Raw genomic sequence first — 20,499 nt, forward strand, 5'->3', positions numbered from 1 at the left:
ATTGTGTTTTATACTCTGATAAAGTGCAGTATATAATAACATTATATTGCTGAATAAATGTGAATAAGGGGTCATGATGAATTTGAAGAAGGATAAAGCATTTCCAGTTGGTGCAAAGATTACTGCAAAAAGTGTTACTTAAGTTGGATTTTAAAGAGAGAGATTTCAGTAAGGTGGTAATGTTCTGAAATAAATGTGTTCAGGGACTGTGTTCTAAAAGTCAGAGTTATTGTATAAGAGCAGAAGGCAGAAAATATTGAACGAATAGGTAGTGATCCATATTGCCTCAAATGGAATATATAAAAGGAAATAGGATGAAATAGAACTAGAATGATAGGCTGGAGCCATACTGTAAATGAACTTAAATGTCAAGATTTTAATTTGGATTTCAACCTACATGCAATGGGGAGTCACTGAAAGTTCTGGAGGCAGGGGAGTGACAATGCATAGGATATACCTGTGCATTTAGGAAGGTTAATTTAGTGAAAGTTGCACTGGAGAAGGAGAGCAGAGACACTAATAATTTTTGAAGAAAGAGGCAATAAGGTCTTATGTAGCAGCAGACAGTGGCAGTCCAAGTACACAGGAAGACAAAGACAGAAAATAGACTTCAGAAGCAGACTTGATAGGGTCTGGCAAGTTACTAGATGTGGGTAAAGGAGGAACAGTAAATATGATGTCAAGGTTTTGAGCATGGATAAGAAGGAAGATGGTGGAAGTACAAAGAGGCTGGGAAAAACGACATAATTTGGGCACAAAATGATGAATGAGTTTTGGATGTGTCCATAACATGTTCACGTAGAGCTACTCAATAGGTAGTTAAGAATGCAGGACTGGTGTTCAAAGGCGATCAGTGCTGGAGGTAGAGTTTTACCCAGAGATGGACAAAACTGACAAAAGAAAGAAGTTAAGGGGAAAAGTGAAGGGGACTAAGAACAAAGCTTCGAAGGACATCAACACTAAGGGGATAGGACAAGAAAGATAACCCATGTAGAAATGTAGCACAGTGGTGTATCAATATAAAGGGTATATCCATAGTTAAAGTCAATAAAACGCTTTTTAAGAGATAATAAAGTAAAAAAATACTTTATATAAGAAATGTATTTTCTTTTTCACCTAGGCCATTGCATTTTTTTTACACTAAAATTTCAATTTAAAATCCATACATTTACGTGTTCCTATTCTTCTTACATTAAAACATTAGGCTGCTAACCATATGTGCGTACAGATACAAACACAGGGACGCTAATCTGGAATACTAAGTTGAAAGTAATTTTAAAAGGTTCCTCTAAGTACCTAAACCTTCTAATAACACTATCTACTATTTTAAGTAGTTCAAACAGTAGTGAACCAAAAAGAAAATAAAATGAGTGCCTTACCTATCTACAGCAACAACAACACTCTGCGAGCTAGTTTCTCCAATGGATTCCTGAATACTTGCTATCTGCTTCCAGTCCACATTTCCTCCAACTACCATAAAAATAAATTAACAAGTCAGTTCAGCTTTTTGGGAGGAAATGAGCAGAAACAATTCAGTAGAGGCACATAATTATAAATGATAAATATCTAGAATCAATTTTCCTGATTAAATAAAAAGGTTTTATGAGCTATTCTTTTCAGCAACATCCATGATAACAGTATTTTAGGGTTGCCAAATATAGACATTGTTGATACAAATATAAAAATGGATTACAGAGATATAAAATGTGACTATGAAGGATATAAAATCTAAACATACTGAAACATAAAACCCAGTAATCTAATAAAATTAGTTCCAAATTACTTAGTATGTCTGTCAACTTACCTAGAAAACCCAGCACTTACCCAGACTCATAGCTTCAATTATCACCTCTATAAAGATGATTTACAAGTCTGTATCTCTTATCCTGACTTCTCAGTTTAGTTACAGTCTGCTATTCCCATTTGGATGTCCTATTTTCATTTCAAATCCAACATGTTCAAAGTTGAATTTTTCTTGAAACTTCCCTATTTCCATCAATGCTATCACAGCTCTCCCAGCTGCCCAAACTCATAATCCTAAGATACATTCTTGATTTCTCTTCTCTTTCATCAATTCTAGCCTACTGATAAATTAAGAAACTATTAATTGATTTGTCTTTTGAAATGTTTGCAGAAATGTTTTTCCATTTCCACTATTGCCATCTTAGTTTTTGGACCCATCATTTTACTTCTTAGTCTCCCCTTTCCTCTTGTTTCATCCCTCTCTAACTCACTCTGCATTCTCATCAGACAAATCTTCATCTTTTTTTTTTTTTGGAGGGGGGCAGACAGGCCAGATTTGAACTCAGGTTCTCCTGACTCCAGGGCTGGTGCTCTACTCACTGCTCGACCTAGCTGCCCCTCAGACAAATCTTAATAAGCAACTTTCATCATATATTGCTCACTTTCTTTCCCCCATAATTATTGATTCCCTGGTGCCTGTAAGATGGAATTCTAATTCTTTATGATACTCAAATTCCTTATTCTTACCCTCAAGGTCCTCCAAAATTTTGCATTGTTCTATCTTTTTATATTTCCCTCTTAACATTCTCTTACATGTCTTTCTTTGTACCCTTTTCTCATGATTTTATTTAATCCTCACAGTACCAGCAAAATAATGAGGCTATAGGTAGAGAATTTCAGAGTTGCACAGGAAGTACCTTAAAGGCTCTCTAATCCAAACTCATTCCTACATAAGAATTCTACTCTCTTATGATATATATCCCTGACAAGAGGTCATCTGACCTTTGCTTAAACACTTCAAGTCAGGGGGAGGAGGGGAACCTACTTAATCCCAAGGCAACCCATTTCATCCTCAGACAGCCAATCCTCACATCAAGTATAAATTTTCTTGTTTGCAATTGCTGATACAAAGCAGAATAAGCCCATTCCCTCTTCTAAATGACAGCCTTTAAAATGCCTGAAGACAGATAACATGTCCAGTTCCTTCAACTGATGCACCTGTAGAATAGACTTAAGACTTTTTTTCCCTGACCGCTCCTCTCCAAATACAGTTTGATAAGTAACTGATAAATGAATACAATATGCCAACTGATATTTTAAAGATAATATATTATAACAAGAAAATGAAGAGCGTAATCTACAGGAAACAACATATTACTAATCATTATATATACCGTGCTCTCTATGCCCCTAAACATACCTCATCTTTAAATATAATAATTTATGAGTATATTCATAAGGCACAATACCTATGGGTAGTGTATCAAACAAAAGGTTACTGGGGTTAGATTTGTATCAGTCACAACTTCAGCAGGATAGCATAAAGATAGAGGAGTTTCTAGAGGGTATAAAATTGTCTGGATTAGTTTCATCTGCCCAAAGCTGACCAACTGACATTATTTTCTTCTGCCCAAAGTTGACTAATAACCAGCAGAAGCTCAGAGCACAAACATTTAGCCCCAAAGAACAGTGAAATTCACTATGAAATTAAATCACAACGAGCAGTGGAGTACCGGTACACATTAAAGAGGGAACTGAAATTTCAGCTTATGCAGTATTCAATAGAATGAATGATGAGCAAGATATTCCTGCAGGGTAACACAACAAATACAGAGCTTTGCAGAAGGCTAGTGGTTGCAGACATATGGCCAGGCAGTTTATCATATAAATAGGTATTAGGCAGGATGCTGCAAAGACAATCAATGATAGATATGCTCTCCCTGACTTACAACAGGATCCCTCAGAACTCTAAATTAAGCAGGAGATCCAAAAATTCAGTGGGAAATGTCAGTGGTTCACTTGTCAGGAGAGATGTTAATAGCGAGCATATGAGTAAATTCTACTGTTTGGTAGATCTGAACTCTCATTATTGTAGAGCAAAGACAGATTCAAATGGATTACTCTTTGCAAATACACCCTAAAGAACCTTGGAGTTGAAAGAATATGTTTCATGAAACATTGGAAAAATGTCCTAAGAATCTTCATGATGACAAAATATTAAGTCATCACCAGTTTCTAATTTTCCAAGTAACTGATGAAAAGTGTGCATATATATTTTTATCAAACTAAACAAGAATATATTTGCAATGGCTATCTGAAGCATCTAAAATGATTAAGCTACTAGATCATTTTCTTTTAAATATACAATATATAGCATGCATATTTCTTATAATTCAAGATGAAGGTTTATAGATAATGCATTCTGAGCACTTTTTTTCAGTTCTTTTTACCAGGCTGGAGGTACAGATCTTGAACTCTAAATTTTATCAGAACAGTTAGCAGACATATTTGCATGTATGTGCAATAGGTCAATTATCTTTTTACTTGGTTAAATAGAGTATCTGGAGCAGAAGCAACGCTAGAGTAGTTTTCAGTGTTAAATGTTTTGTCATCAAATTAATTTCATTTCATTTTTAGATATATTCCTAAACATTTTCAAAAGTTCTCTTTTTTATGTTATAAAACATAGTAACAAGACTTGCATTTTTACCACAATCTAGTCTACATAAAAACTGCAGCTTCTGACACTAAATAGCTGTATGACCTTAGGTAAGTCACTGTACCTCTGTAGGCCTCAGTGTTTTCACCATTAAAATGAAGCAGTTGGATCGGAGAATCTCCAAAGTTCTTTTCTAGAGCTAATGTACTATGACTATAAAATGAATATCATAATGAATGTGTTGTAAGGAACTGAAGACTTGTGTAATGCCCATTCCTATTTCCAAGAAAAGACAAAACTGGGGACTAAAAACAAGAGATTGCTTAGTGACTCCAGAGAAAAACAGACCTTCTGAGAAAACAATACCTTTTCCTACGAATGAACTCCAGGCAAAAATGTCCCCCTGGGTCACATAAGCAGCTCTGTCAAAAAAATTGTGTAGCTTTGTTTTTTCTCCCCTTTTATTAAATAGCATCTCTATTCCTTTACTACTATGTAGACAGTTCAATGCTGATCCTTTCAATCATTTTTTGTTCCAGGAACAATACTCTTAGCAGCTAGAGAACTTCTAATTCCATTGGAAATTGTCCTTGCAATCTGATACACCACAAAAGTTTCACCAGAAAGTAGCCTAGAATTATGTGGTCCCAGAGAGATATGGAGGACCCCTGAAGGAAATGGTGTATAACTTTCCTTCATCTGGACGTAACCCTCCTAACAACATAGCCCCCAATTTTCCTTCTCCTTGTCTCCCTGTGACAAGGCCTTGTTCTGTAATCATAACTTCCACATGGTACAGTTTGAGATTTAGAATCAGAGGATCTGTGTTCAAATCCAGGCTCTGCTACTCACTACTTACATGACTTTGAAAAAGTAATTTAATCTACTTGGGCCTCAGTTTTCTCATCTGCAAAATGACTTCTACGGTGCTTTCAAGCTCTGGCTCTATAATCTTTTGATTTCTTTCCCATAACATGGCAAAGTGAGCTCTACAGGCTCTTCTTTACCATAGTCAAAACTGTCCTAGAAGGGGATTCTGGAGTCTTTGACTATACTGACCTCATTACCCAGCCCTTATTGACAAAAGTCTACTGCGGGCAGGTCTGTATTTAATCAACCACCTGATACTTGCAGTGTTGTTTTGGGTTACTTTGGGGGGCAAGTACTGATATTTGCTCTAGAGTTGGCTTTGCTACCCATTCTGTACTTCGTGGTGGCTGGATCAGTTTTGAGATCTTTTAGGAGGAATAGTGAAAAGAATTATGGACCTGGAATCAGCGGACTTTAGATTTGAAACTTGCCACTCCAACACATTAGCTGTGTGATCATGGGTACTACATACATCACAGAATTGCTGCAAACCTTAAAGTTTTATATAAATGTGAGTTATTATCATTATCATATCATGTATAATACAATATCACATGTTGTATTACAGATATAGAGAATATATTGTATTCTCCTTGAAAATGCCCCTCCAAAGCACCTTACTGTTTAGAAGTCCTCTTCCCATATACTTTGTGATTGTCTGCTCTGATGTCTCGACAAAGTGTTAAACAAATAGCAAAATGAAAAGAGCAAGTGGTTCTCCAAAAACCTAAGTATGAAGAAGTTTATTACTAGAAGGCTGGCCACGGGGTGAGGAACTTTTTCAGGCAAAGCAATTTACACTAAAGTGGACTACAATATGTACTGGTGTAAGAAGACCCTAATTGATGAAATCACAGATCCTTGAACTGAACCGCTCTGTCTGTGAAAACTCCAAGTACTTGTACTCTGAATTAATTTGAGCATCTGTACTTCTTTCTGGACCTCCTATGGTTGTTGCGACTGTTTGTTCATCTAGATTTTGCTATCATAATCATTCTCATATTACCTAGAGCTCCAGCTACCACCTAGAACCTTACTCTTGTGCTAGAATGGATTTTCAGTTCTCCACAAAGGTCACCAAGCATTTGTCCAATGGCTTTGGATTCCCACCTCTGTTCACCAAGCTGTTGGCACATGGCTCCTCTGTCGGTGGAGTTCTTAGGTCTTACATGCCAGTTACTGTGGCTCTTAAGAATTTGGGCTCAATTTCCAAGGACAGCCCGGTCCACTTGTTTCCTCAGTGCCACAAGTGGCACTGAGGAATTATCCATTGCAAGTCCAACCTTGGATCAAGAATGCAATTTTAGTCTGTATCCCTTTGCTTAAACAAACACAAAATCCACTTGGGTTTTCTAGGATTTTTTGGTTATGAGTAATTAGGGAAAATTCCCAGGATACAAAGTTACAATTCAAAATATGACAAGGTAAACATTCTTGTTTATTAAGTAAGTCGCCAGTACCTTAAAACCAATTTTCCTCCAGTTTCAGACCTGCTCTCTTCCATCCTGGCTACATAATTTCTTGGGCTCCCTTCTTTTCCTGACAGGACTCCATGATCTTGTCTAACTCAAACTGCTCTTCTCTTGAGTCTTTTGCTCCCAACTTTTATTGTTCTTCCAGATGAAAACTGGAAAGGCCTAGGTACAGGCCTGATAGCAACACTGGCAAGGGTTACGTATGATTGAGAGCTGAGCAGATAGCTTTTCCCCCTCTTTATTCATCCTGATTCATTACACAAGAAAGATAACAAGGCATTTTACAAAACTCTTCAGGTGATATTTTAAAGCTGTAAGAAAGTAACTCTTAATTAGAAGATGAAAAACACATTTCAGTTAAAAAAAAAAAAAACTAGTTAGAAAATTCTCACCTAGTCCCAGGCCCACAAACTCATCTGGAGCCTGATCCTTTGTTCCACTGAAAGAGCCTTCTCTGCCTCGGACGGTGCCAGAGATGTAGCGCGGCTTCACTCCAGTCCCTATTAGCTGTGCCAACTCCAGCTGACTGATGCATTTCAGAATCTTAATAATAAACAAACAAACAACAAACTAATATCCTGAAAAGAGCTTAAATGGGAGTGGCAATGATTTTTCAAAACAAAATCTAAGTCCACACTATAAAAAGCTGTAACTTTTTATAGTATCTCACATTTGTTGCAAATAAAATAAATTTTCCTTCAAGTATTTCAGCTACATTCACTGTTTAACTATTTAACACCAACGCATTTCATAAAACAAAATGCATTATAAATAATAAATTAATAATAACAAAAAATTAACAAAAATAACAACAACAATAAACTAATTATACCTCATGCCATGAATTTCCCAAATAGTTTCCATCTGTATGAGCCACTGTGATGAGTGTCTTTATTGTATCAATGTTCTTCTGCTTCATTTCAGTAATACCTGAACTCACTGTGAGCAAAGTGAATCTTGCTAGTGCCTGGACATAAGCATCTCTTTCAAGCTTTGAGTGAGAGAAAGAGAAACAGAGAAAGACCACTAAGTAGTTGGATGGAAATAATAAAAAAAACAACTTCTGGACGAGGTGGATGCAAATATGTATGTGTGTGCCCACCTACACACGTTTCAGATCATATATGTATGTATACATACATGCACACATACATACACAAATACACACACACATAGTTGATACAGGAATAAAAGTACAGCCTCAAAAAAAAAAAACAACAACAACCCAAGACACAGAGTGCCTGTTTCTATCAGAGAAGAGCTATGTTTACATATACATCAGATTATCAAGTGATGTATAAATCTGGAAACACTATATTAATGTTAAAATTTTTGACACATTTAAACAAAATATTCAGTAATACCACATAGTAGTAAAAACTTAGAAAACATTCTTTGAAATATTTATATTCTCTGGAAGAAGAAATTTCCATCAAGCCTCATGATCTTGAGACACATTGGAATCGAAGCAATAGAAATCACAGAACAAAGCTTAGTGGAAATTTTAATTTAAACTTCACTCAACTGAAGCAACTTCATAAAGTCTTAATTCATTTTCAAATACAGTAGACAAAGAAGAATTATACTTTATGCGCTATATTAATGATATAAATAACATTTTCAGGCTGACTACATAAGTCAAACATATCAAAATATTCCATGTTACCTGAATGCTGAAAATGCAAGCAATTCTGATTGCACATCGTATGCCCTCCAGACAAAGAGAAGCTACTTCAGTATCATCACAATCTTGTAGGCCCACACTGAATGCAGCCAGAAAAGGTGTCCAGGCCAACTAGAAAAATTAAAAAATATAACATGTTTTGGAAATTCAGTCTGTCTATACATCCATTACTGTATGATGATAAAACACTGATTTTCATAAAAATGTCTGAGAAACTCTAAAATATATTCTGAATAAAGAAAATGAAACTAAAATTTAGAGACTATAATACGAAAATGCCACTCAAGGCAAAATGAGTTCTGCTAGGCTGTTTCAGAAAATTGGAGAATTTTGAAGCTAATTCGGCCACAGAAGTAGAAGGGCTGAGAAACCTATTTTTGAGATCAGTAAGTGAAATACTTAAATTTGTTTTAAATGCAACAGCTGAAAAAAAAATAATTCCAAGTAAAACATTAATGGCTGTTGTACAAAGAAATAAAATCTTTTCTAACAAATGGCTTCCCACACCCCCAAAGTATCCCATAGATTTTCACAAATGCCCAAATAATAATTTTAGGGCTTTCAATCATCTTATACTTTCATTGCCTGCATTATTTTCTTTTCTTAAACTTGCTCCCTGAACAAAATTTCAGGTTTATTCCCTCATATATTGAAAAAGTTACCTGTTTTGCTTAGACAATTGCTTTTAAAAGATTAAATCTACCATAGCTAGATCAATGAAAGCCAACAGAGAATTTTAGCCTAGAAGTGGGAAAAACAATTGCCCAGAATTCAGGTATATCCCCACTTCATTTTTATTTTATTAATTGTAAGAGCTCGCATTTTTATAATGCTTTAAAGTAAATGTTTTTGTTTTGCTGTTTTTAAAATCACAATAGCCCCTATATTGCAAGTAGATATTATTGCCCTTATTTTGGCTCCGAGGATCTGCGATTTGCCCAGGATAACATAGATGAGTCTTGTCAGGTGAGAATCAAACCTAAGAATTCTGATTCTAAAATCAATACTACTTCCACTATAGGAAAATGAATGTCAGACAAAAACTTGGATAGATGGTAATGATCCAAAACAGTATCGAGTCCTCAGTCTATTTCTCATTCGATTTACAATAGAGTTCCTAGAGTGATCACTGCCCCCTGCAATAGTCTTTCCACATGTTTTACTGTCATGAAACTTATTACTAATGTCAGAGAGGATAAAAACAAGGATTGACATTTATAAGGTACTTTGATCGTATGATCTTATCTGATCCTCACAACAGCCCTGCGGGGTAGATAGTAGTATCCCCACTGTATGAGCTTAAAGACTTTGATTGACTTGCTCCAGGTCACACAGCTAGAAAGTGATGGAGGCAGAACCTAAGTCTAGCACTATCCATTTGGCCACACTTGTCTCCCCGTCTGAAGAGAAAGCTCTTCAAATGATGCCTGAGAAAAAATGGCAAAGGGGGAAAAATATAACCTAAATCCCTTCCTAGGAGCCCCTAGGAAAGTTTAAAGCCAAGATTCCTGATATGGGGCAATTAGTAGTAGAAGCTTTCATATAGAATAAGAATACACTTTCACTTAAGAATAACGTTCAAAGGTTTCTGCAATTGCAGGCATTTGCCAACCATTCACATGTTAAAGCTAACTGCTTTTTCCTACTGAAAGAATGTCTGAAAAACATATTCTTTCCTTAGGTTCCTAGGAGTTCCTAAAAATCGATGGAAAAAATAATCCAAGGAAGGCATTAAAAACAAACAAAAATGCCTTTGAGAAAACAGACTGTCAAGAGTCTATCCAAGCTGTAGAATGGGAGACAAAAGTATAAGTTAAAGAAAATAAATTCTGAATCACTAGAGTCAATCAACTAGCATTTATTAATTGCCTACCAAGTGCCAGGCACTGTGCTATATATAACAAGCATTTCAGATCTATTCATTATTCCTGATTACTATTCAAGGCATTTAAAGTATAATAATATAAAAACGTATCTTATTATCAAAAATCACTAACAATTCTCACCTTGAACATAGGTCTCACATGTTCCAGATGAGTGGCACTGGTAAAAGGTGCTTGAACGTGACTTACTGCTTCCATGAGAGCTTTAGCTGTCTTAGCCATTTGTTCCATTTCTAAATTATACAGAAGTCTCCTCTGCTTTTCACTGGCTACATCTGCAATAATTGCATTTTATATATGCATAGTTAATGGTGCTAAATTAAAAATACGGCTTTTTTACCAGTTACCATTTTATTTACAACATAAAAAGTAATGGTTACTAGTAAATAAAGTAACAGTTTAGAGGAAAAAGTCTGAGAATCAGGAATAAGCTTCCTACGTTAAGCCTGGGAGCAAAGAGCATTTGGTTAAAAGGAAAATTGCTTTCCCACCCCAAACATGCTTGCTCTTTTTCTGGGAGTCGAGAAATGTACAGTAATGAAGGCGTTTCAGGGTGCTTTGGTGTCTCAATGCACCACTATTGCCATCTTGCCTCCAATTTCTATGAGTCTGATGACACATTTCCAGGTAATGAATGGTAAAGGGCAGGAGGAGAGCCCTTTGAGAATATTATAGAAGAGCCAGAAGGAAGAATATGAAAAAGAAGAGGCTGAGAGTCTATATTTGTGTGGAAAATACAGGTTGAAAGAAGAAAAGTTAAGTCGAAATACTTAAGCATGTTATAACTATAGCACCTGACAATCATTATCAACCCCAAGTAAAACGTTAATGGCCAATCAAGTTCAACATTTTTCTTTGCCTACTATCTCCTACTGAATGCAAATTTCTAGTTTGTGAATTCAAAGTCTTAAATTACTTCCCTATTTCCATCACCTGCATTATCCTTCTCTAATTATGTTCCCTGGACATCATTGTAACATTACCCCCTCATTTTTCGGGAATTAAAAAAGCAGCTGGAGAGTATCTTCTTGACATTTTTATCCAAACACTTTTTTTCCATTCTGTTTTTCGTCTCTGAATAGAATTTAAGTATTGAGATCACATAAGCACTATTTCATCTATAAAACAGAACTTGGAATTTTCCAGGTATCTCTATTTTCTGTCATATCACCTATGTTTGGGGAAGGATAGAAAAAGACATGAAAAACCATTTTCTAGTTCCAGTCTGAGCCTCTAACAAGTGTTAAACTAAGAAACAAGCAAGTGTGAAGCTCCTTCAATATATAATGAAACAATTGTAAAGTGTCAATGTGTTCATGACAGTTCTTGGAATCTGTGGCAAGTTTATAACAAAAAAGAAAACCAAAAACAAACAAATGAAGAAAGGAAGATGGGGACTGATCCAGATGTAAGGCGTGAAATTTCAACTTTTTTGTCAGTTTTTGGTCTCATGGAAAGCACAGAGAGATTAGAATACAAATAATTTGTATGATTCTTTGAGAGCTGACCAGTTAAAATTATTTTTCTGATAAGAAAATTTCATAGGGAATAAAGTGAATCCAGTAAGCTCTTTTGTTTCCAAGTATTCTACTGAGACGAGTCTGCTACAGGAGTTAGAAATCTGGAAATCACTTTATCCTCACTCTGCAGGACATGCTCCTGCACCTCGATCTCTATCTTCTGGCTCTGAAGAGACCTCACATTTCAGAACTGCCTGATTCTACTACACCTCATTCGCTTTGTCCATGTCTGACACCTCACACAGTCTCAAGCCTAGGTACTTGGTTTTCACATCATCCTTTTCTGCACAAGCATGTTCCAGCCAATTACCGGCCCCCTTCCTAACTTTCCAAATTTCTTATTCCTTACTCCCATACTTACATACTCTGAGACCAAGTAACAATGGCCTCCTTGCTGTTACTCACATGTGACACTGTATCTCCTGACTGAGCACTTTCACTGGCTGTAGCTCATGGCTGCAACACTCTACTTTTCTCATCTCAGCCTCCAAGCTTTCATTAATTATCATTCAAAGTCCCATCTCGTACAAGAAGCCTTTCCTGATCCCCTTTAATCTTAGTGCCCTCCCTCAGAGACTACACCAATTTATCCTGTATATATTTTGTTTGTATGTTGTCTCTGTCCCATCAGACTGTAAAGTCTTTAAGAACAGAGACTATTTGGGGCCTTTCTTTGCATCCCTAGTGCTTAGCACAGTGCCTAGAACCTAGCAGGTGATTAGAAATGCTAGCTGAGGGGACAGCTAGGTGGCGCTGTGAGTAGAGCACCGGCTCTGAAGTCAGGAGGACCTGAGTTCAAATCCGACCTCAGACACTTGACACATTCACTAGCTGTGTGACCTTGGGCAAGTCACTTAACCCCAATTGCCCTGCCTTCTCCCTTCCAAAACAATAAAAAAATAGAAAACAAAAAATAAAAAATCTCTTAAAAAAAAAAAAGAAAGAAATGCTACCTGATTGGCTGACTGATCTGTGCCTAGTGAGGGAGTCAGCAAACTACTGCCTACTGCCTGATTTTGAGCAGAGAATGTCTTTTACATTTTTAAATAAAGTTTAATTTTAGTTCACTGTTTTGGCCCCCCTGCCACAGTCTGTTGATCCCTGGTCTAAAGCAGAAGCTACAATTCCAAGTGTAACATGATTATGAAGTCTAGCTACCTAAGCCAACCAAGCTTATCTTGACTGTTTCTAAATATCAGTTTTCTCCCATACCTAGCAATGTTCTGTCTGATTTGGCCTCAACATCATGCTGTCATACAGACTGACCTTAGGGGTTTATAAACATTGTTAAATAAGTATCTATCATGTAATGAGGTATATTGCAGTAATTTATTATAGACCAAGGGAGAACTTATGCATCATATATAATAAAGAACCTTTTTCCCCACTAACAATCAACATTTGACTAATTCAGGTACTTACTCTGCTTACTTGACTTTGTAGGTATTGCTAGTTCTTTTGTTTCTTTCATTGATATCTTTTTTCCAGCTATTTCATTATAGATAGCTGACAGATATTCTTCAGGAAGGTCTTTACTGTCATTGATACCTCTATTCATTTTAATGTACTGTTCCTTTGTCATTTTATTCTTTACCTAAACATGAAAAACAGGCAAAAATAAGGAAAATTAAGATAGGAAAATTTCCTATATTTTGCAAAATTCAAATATCAACAAACTGAACACTTTTGTAGACATGAAAGAGAAAATGTCCAGTCATCCATGCATAAGAATGGAAAAACAAAACAAGAATAATTTGTGTGTATAGATAGGAAGATTAGACAGAGACAGAACTACCCAACTTTCTATTTATCACTTTATAGTTTACGATATTTTTCTCACAAGAGCAAGGCAGGTAGTACAAGTTTTCCTCCCATTTTACAGATAAGGGAACTGAGGTTTAGGGAGGTAAAGTAAACTACCCTCAGTCACACAGATAATGAATGTCAGAACCAGTGCTCAGGTCTTCTGACTCCTTCCACTATACCATACTGTTTGACTAAATGTTAGATGAAGTATAAGACAAATATGGTGGGTTTGGAAAGACATGTGTAGTCCTACACTAGTATGATACAAGGCAATGTGCAACATACATAAGGGAAATGGGATAAAGAGAGAATGGAAATGGCTATCAGGGAAGCCATGTGTAAGAATTTCAAAATTCTTACAAATATTAAATCAAGGTCACTTTTAGAAGGATAAAGGATACCAAAAAAGACTAATCCTTGCTCCAAAAAAACACAGAGTTTAAAAAAGCACATGTGTAGTGGAAGCAAAGGTGAAAATACATGAAATTTAAGGACAGGAGAAATATCAAAGGGACAATTAAGTGTCAAAAGGTGACTTGGGACAAGGTATCCTGTGAAATTTTTTTCCTATTTAAATGTGCTCTAAGTGAAAAGGACCTTATGCATACCTGGATAAAGTTTTGGAACCAAAGTTAGGCTGTATATGGTAGCCCCATCAACCATAGTTGGGAACCCGTACAGCCATAAAACCAGATGACTCTAATGGACAATCAATCAGGAGTCCAAAAAACTACATAAATTGCAGAAAAAAAAGTAAAATGTGTAATTTTCTGAAACAAAGAAGACATTAAAAGGCTAGATACAATTAGAAGTAGCCCTAATTTGCAACAATGGTGGGAGAGAAAGAAAAGCAGTAGCAAGGTGTAATCATCTGCTATACTTTCTCATAAATGAACTTTCTCTTAGAATAACTTCTAAAACTCTAAAATGGAAACCTAATCTTTAGGCAGATTACATGTTGGGAACAAAATATAGAGGGATGAAAGAAAAGAAGTTTGTATGCAATTACCAAACAAAACACAGAATGTCCAAGAAAAGCCTAGTAAATGTTTGAACAAAATACAAACTGTGGTAGAGGGATACACAGCAAAGGAAAAGAATTTGATGATGGATTTTAATTTCTTTGATAAGGATGGCAAATCATCTCTCTAAAGATAAGGCTAAAGATAAAATTTACAGGAGAGTTCATATAAGAAAATCAAGCACTGTAAAACAGCTTCCAAAACTTAAAAAGTTAGAAAGATGATAATGTTCACAGAACATTATTACTTTTGTTTTACTCTTTGCAAAGTAATGGTTCTAGCAAATCAGGGAAAAAGGAGAGAGTGCTTTCAGCAGTAACTAAGAAGAAACTAATTACAATATAAGTATGTATGGTTTTTAAAAATTATTATTATTTAACACAGGACGAGGGAACAGAATAATTTAGTACACAATTTTGAAAGATGCTCTTTACATTGTAATATAAAGAAAAACTGGTGGAGTGGGGGAGCAGGGAAAGTCAGGAAAACAAGCTGTCCTTAATGTTTTGATAAAAACTAAAAAAAAAAAATCCTATCTGGAAAACAAAAATAAAAGAGAAAATATTTAAGAAGGCAAAAGGATTAGGAAGGACCACAGTTATTGCTAGAAACCCATAAGCCTGGTGTCAAGTGGTCTCTATCATGGAAAAAGTGCATTTCCTTTTTGGAAAACTAAATTACTTTAGAGAATATAAAAGGAGGAGTATGGGGGTACGTGGGGGAGAGGTCAGAGAGAGGGGGAGAAAGGGGAAAAGAGGGTACAGTGAAGGAGCGAGAGAATGAAAAGGAAGGAAAACCCATAGCCTTACTTCTGGGTCCCCAGGATCTTAAAATAAGTTTGTACCCAATGCTCCAACCAAACCAGAGTGGTTAGTACTGAGACTAAATAAAGACCAAAAATAAAGCTTGAATTAAATAGTGCTCAAATAAATAAGTTTTAATTATATCACATACAGTACTCTATAAACATGTTCAGAGAAGAGGAACATTTGAAAAATGAATAACTAATTTGTTAGAATTCATCTAAATTTCAAATCTGAGAACTAAGAAAGTGGTTTACTACTTTGGGTGAAATAAACACTTAAGCGCAAAATGAAAACTATTGCTACAGTGGGGAAGACAAAATAGAATGATATATATTCTTATAAATAATTTTCACACATTTAAAAAAGAATACAGGCCAGAAAATACAGCTAACCTTTCTAATTCCCAAAGATCATGCTAGTTCAAGTGGTACAGATGGAGAAAAGGCAGCAGCCAGAAGAAGCTATTTAGTGTTACTGAATTTTCTTCTATTTCATAGATAAAACCAATCTTACTGAAGAGGATACTGCCATCTTCAAATATACAGGAAAAAAAATAGTTCCTACTACAGTGACCTATACCTTCTGTGTCAATTAATAAGTTCATATTAATATATCACTATAATATTTCAAAGTGCTTTACATACATTTTCTGTTAATCTCAAAATTGGTTGTGAATAATAGGTATAAGATATGTGGGAGTCATTATGCTAAATGAACTGTAAGAATTTTAAACATTTCCACAGAATGTTTTAATAGAACATATGTATGTATATGCAAGCACATAAGGCAACCTAAAATATGCTAGAAGGATATATAAAATAAATAAGAGTATCACCAAAGGAAAAGAGGTTACTAGAAATATCAGTCTGAGCCCAAAATGTGACTAAAGGCTAGATACTATCATTATTTAGCTTTTATAACTGAGAATATAGTTTTTTCTGTAAACAGAAATTAAAAAGTAAACAAATAAAACAACCCAAAGGCAAACATATCTATAAAATCAAAAGCCAATCTAAAAACAACTACTGCCATGTAATCTCTGCTATAAGGGTATTAGGAAATAAATTTAAATCTAGATTTCACTAGAAAAGAAGAAAATAACTAGGAGATACATTTTTAATAGCTCAGCAACATTAGTTCAGGAGTCAAAAAGATCTGCAATCAAAAAGCAAAAACAACTATATAAATCCTCATTTAGCAGAATGATGAAAGCTTACGAGTGTATAAATTCCTCAGAGGTCATCCCTAGTCCACCTCTGAAAAATCCAGCTTCAACCTGAAAACATCCAGTGACAAGTGATTTATATTCCTTATGAAAAAAAAAAAAAGCTTATTATACTTTTCAACCACTCTAATTACTAGAAGTTTTTCCTTCATATTGATCTAAAATCTGCTTTCCTCAACCTTCCAGACAAATGGTCCTAGTCTATATTCTGTGGCCCAGCATGTGGGGTACCAAAGCCCATTTATGTCCAAATAGATTTCTGGGAAACGCATAAATCTCAAATCTAGGTGTTCATGTATGTAAGCAAAAGACTATAAACATGTATGCATCTCTTCCCTCATTTTTCAGGTGTATAAGGAAAACTTGATTAGACAAAGAAATGGAGAACATCACTTTGGATAAGTGATTTTGAAGAAGTTTTGAGAAAGTGAAAGAAAATAGCCACAGAATGTAAAGACATTACAGATACGAGGCATAATCTTGGAGGGAAAAATCAATGAACAAAAAGTACTGAGAGACCTTAGCTTGAAAAATCACTGAGACGTAAGTCCAATGGATTTAATGGAATATTATGACAGCTAGGTGGTATAATGGAGAGAGCACTGGGCCTGGAGTGTTGAAAACCTAAGTTCAAATCCCTCCTCAGATACTTACTGGCTGTGTGACCTATGGCAAGTCACTGAACCTCTGTATGCCTCAGTTTTCTCATCTGTAAAATAGGGGTTATAATAGCACCTACCTCCCAGGGTGATTATTAGAATAAAATCAGACCATATTTATAAAAGAATTTTGCAAACCTTAAAGGGTTATATCAATGCTAACTATTACCTGTAACTATATTTGCCATTTATTCAATTCCCTCTCATTTTATAAAATAACTGACTGGCCTAGCTAGTATCTAAAATCACTTGGAAGGCTTAATATCCTATTTTTTTTTTATTTTGGGAAAAGAACTACAAAGATCATAACGAGTTTTCCCTGTAGTATACATAAGGTTCTGAACATTTCATTGACTGTGTCTGAATGTGTGTGTCTGTGTGTATACACATACATATGTAATACACATAGTTGTACTGGATTTACTGGTTACTTAGTCTGGGAAATGTGCATTTTTTAAATCTTTTTTTTTCCAGTGAGGATGATTATTATTATTAGCTGGATCTCTTTTCAATGGATTTGGATGAGGAAGCTTTAAAGTATTTTTTAGGACTTACTGAGATTGGTATAAAGTGACCTAAGACTGTCCCAATCAAAAGATTTCTAATTTGACTCCATGTAGATCATCTTCCATTATAATGCAAACACATTCAATAAGCTTTTATTTTCCTTTTTATAAATAGTTTGATGTTGATATGTAGATAGCAAGTATATGCAGATTAATTTATTTTTGTGGTTGTATCTGTTACAGAATCTTCTGATTTTTAACATATGCATGGGAGACACACCTTATCTGACAAGATATAAGGCTGCATTTTGTTCTTATTTATAATGGAAAGATAAGATCCTATGGTTTCTAAATTACTTCGATTATAATTATGATTATGAAGAGTTCAAGTATAGAAAATCACCTGTCAAAGCTTACTTGTTATATTTTCATGTTTATATTATGAATATGCTTGACTGCACCAAACTTTTTAAAAGATTTTATAGAGATAAAAAAAAGCAAAATACTGGTCATTAGCTCCTGAGATTGTTTTTTTTTTTTAAACCAAACTTCTAGACATTTGTTTGTATGTTTTGAATTTTCTCCTCTGATATGTCTTCAAATTGATTCCTAAGTACCTTTAAATACTTATATAAAGGACAAATTTCGGTATGCATTTGGTCAGGTCTGGCTGCTCTACTTTACTAAGTGCCACTTCTTCAAATACATGGGGATTATTCAATGTATTGTTGTATCTGAGGCTAAAGTGTTTAAATATAGCAGTTCTACTCTCAAAGATAAGAACAGGTATAGAAATGCTGGTGGATCATGTTCTGTTTGCTGTTCTCTCTACTCTCTGGCCCTTTTTTCACCAGCCACATGTCAACAGGAGCAGAGATCATGTCCTGGGAGTTCTTTACTCTTTCATCTGTCACTGTGGTCCCACAGCAGGGAGTGACAGGTCAGGCCCACCCAGCCTCCCTTCACTTCTCACCTCCCAGCTACCTCTCACAAGCTGCCTTGCAGCTGTCAGTATATCCTGCCTCCCTCAATCTTTGGAACCATGACCAAATCAACTATGCCCAGATGGGTCGATCTACTTCTGTATGGACTTACCATCCTAGGAACACAACTTATTATTTTGAAGTGACCAGAGAACCAGTAATTAGAGTTTTCATGTTTGTTTAGATACAATCCGCTTCACTTTTTGTCATGTTGCTCCCAACATCTAATATTATGTGATTCCTCTTGATGGAAAATATTTAGAATACATAAACATAGAGCTTCTGGTTAATCTACATATCTTTGCTTCTTTCATTTATTAAATATGAATTTTATTTTCCAAAGTATTTTTTGCCATCCTCCATTTTTCACAGATTTTTGTATTGAAGTAACTGAGTATTAAATTATATGTTGATTTAGTTTGGGGGAATATTGTCGAATTCGTAATAGAATTTCTCTTATCCATCACCTAGAGTTGCTGCCACATATGCAGAAATTATCTTTATATAGGTTTATTTGCTTACAGTTAGCATAAGTACTGCAAGATAACATGACCAAGAAATATCCCATGAAATGATGCTTTTTGTTGCCTTTGGTTGCACATTAAAACAAACTGCCAACTCCTTCACTTGCCTCTCAAAGAAGAACCTGAGAGGCATTCTTCCATTTAGCTACAACTTATGTATGTTCTCTGGCTTCATTTATACTGAGAATGTCCATATGGACTGATTCAGTATCTCCAGGAGCATATCAACTCACTAGAAATAGGACAAAGACCACACATCAAAGAGTATCAAAGTGGTGTTTATCAGGACTTAAGAACTGTATAATTCTTCGCACCTTTTCGTGGTAAGAGGAACTGTGGGAAACTAAAGGTATTTGACATCTGCCACAGTCTTTTCCACCACTCTACCCCTACTACTGCAGAAAAAAAAGAAAGCTATAGAAGATGGAAGGCCATTTTGTAATTTTTTCCCCTATTGCTATGGACAAAAATTTCATTGGCTAGTGGCCAGCCATCTGGTGCTAAAGGGCTCCATACCCAGAGTGGGACTGGTTCTTGGACAACAGACCATGTCTGCCAAAGGAAGCATTGGAAAATCCTTAGAGCTTCATAGAATCTTTTGGAGTCTATGTTTGTTTGGCTGGTATAATCTTTAAAAACTCCAGATCACCTCCACCATAATGAAACACTGGACTAGAACTTTTCAGAGGACAAAAGAAATGTTTGTTATAAAACAGTCATTTCACCAGAAAGCTCATATCATGTCAAAGAAATCAGATCAAATCCTCAAAAATGAAAACACTTCCCAAGAAATTCAAAGTTTGTGAAGAGCAGAAAATCCACTTGGTGAAAAGCATGGGAAATGTGATGAGTTTGGGAAAGGATTCATTCAAAGCCCAATGCTGTCTCCTAATAAAGTAGTCTTCCTAGGGGAGAAATTTTACAAATGTAAAAAGTATGAGAAATCCTTCTGTTATGCCCTACTTATGTTTGACACAGGGTCTATAATGGAGAAAAATGCTACCAATTTAATGGGTGTAGGACAATCTTGTATCAGATCTCTAATCTCTTCACTCAAGGGAGAAAGAGTATAAAGGAGTCTTTAAATAAGTCTCAGTGCTTCAGGTTCATCAGAGAAATCAATGTAGAAGTAAA

The 20,499-nt window shown here is 35.5% G+C and overlaps 1 protein-coding gene across 1 annotated transcript in view; it reads right to left on the reverse strand.

Moving 5' to 3' along the window:
* ARFGEF1 (ADP ribosylation factor guanine nucleotide exchange factor 1) overlaps positions 1–20,499 on the reverse strand; it is a 168,887-nt gene that overhangs the window by 59,161 nt on the left and 89,227 nt on the right. Inside the window, exons 18-23 of the mRNA XM_036753413.1 lie at positions 13,257–13,428; positions 10,438–10,589; positions 8,414–8,542; positions 7,580–7,738; positions 7,140–7,290; positions 1,380–1,470 (exon numbers count right to left, since the gene is read on the reverse strand). Of these exons, the coding sequence (XP_036609308.1) occupies positions 1,380–1,470; positions 7,140–7,290; positions 7,580–7,738; positions 8,414–8,542; positions 10,438–10,589; positions 13,257–13,428 (854 nt within the window). The remainder of the gene's footprint in view (positions 1–1,379; positions 1,471–7,139; positions 7,291–7,579; positions 7,739–8,413; positions 8,543–10,437; positions 10,590–13,256; positions 13,429–20,499) is intronic.

Source organism: Trichosurus vulpecula, chromosome 1 (assembly GCF_011100635.1).
Source record: "Trichosurus vulpecula isolate mTriVul1 chromosome 1, mTriVul1.pri, whole genome shotgun sequence".
NCBI classification, from domain to species: Eukaryota; Metazoa; Chordata; class Mammalia; order Diprotodontia; family Phalangeridae; genus Trichosurus; species Trichosurus vulpecula.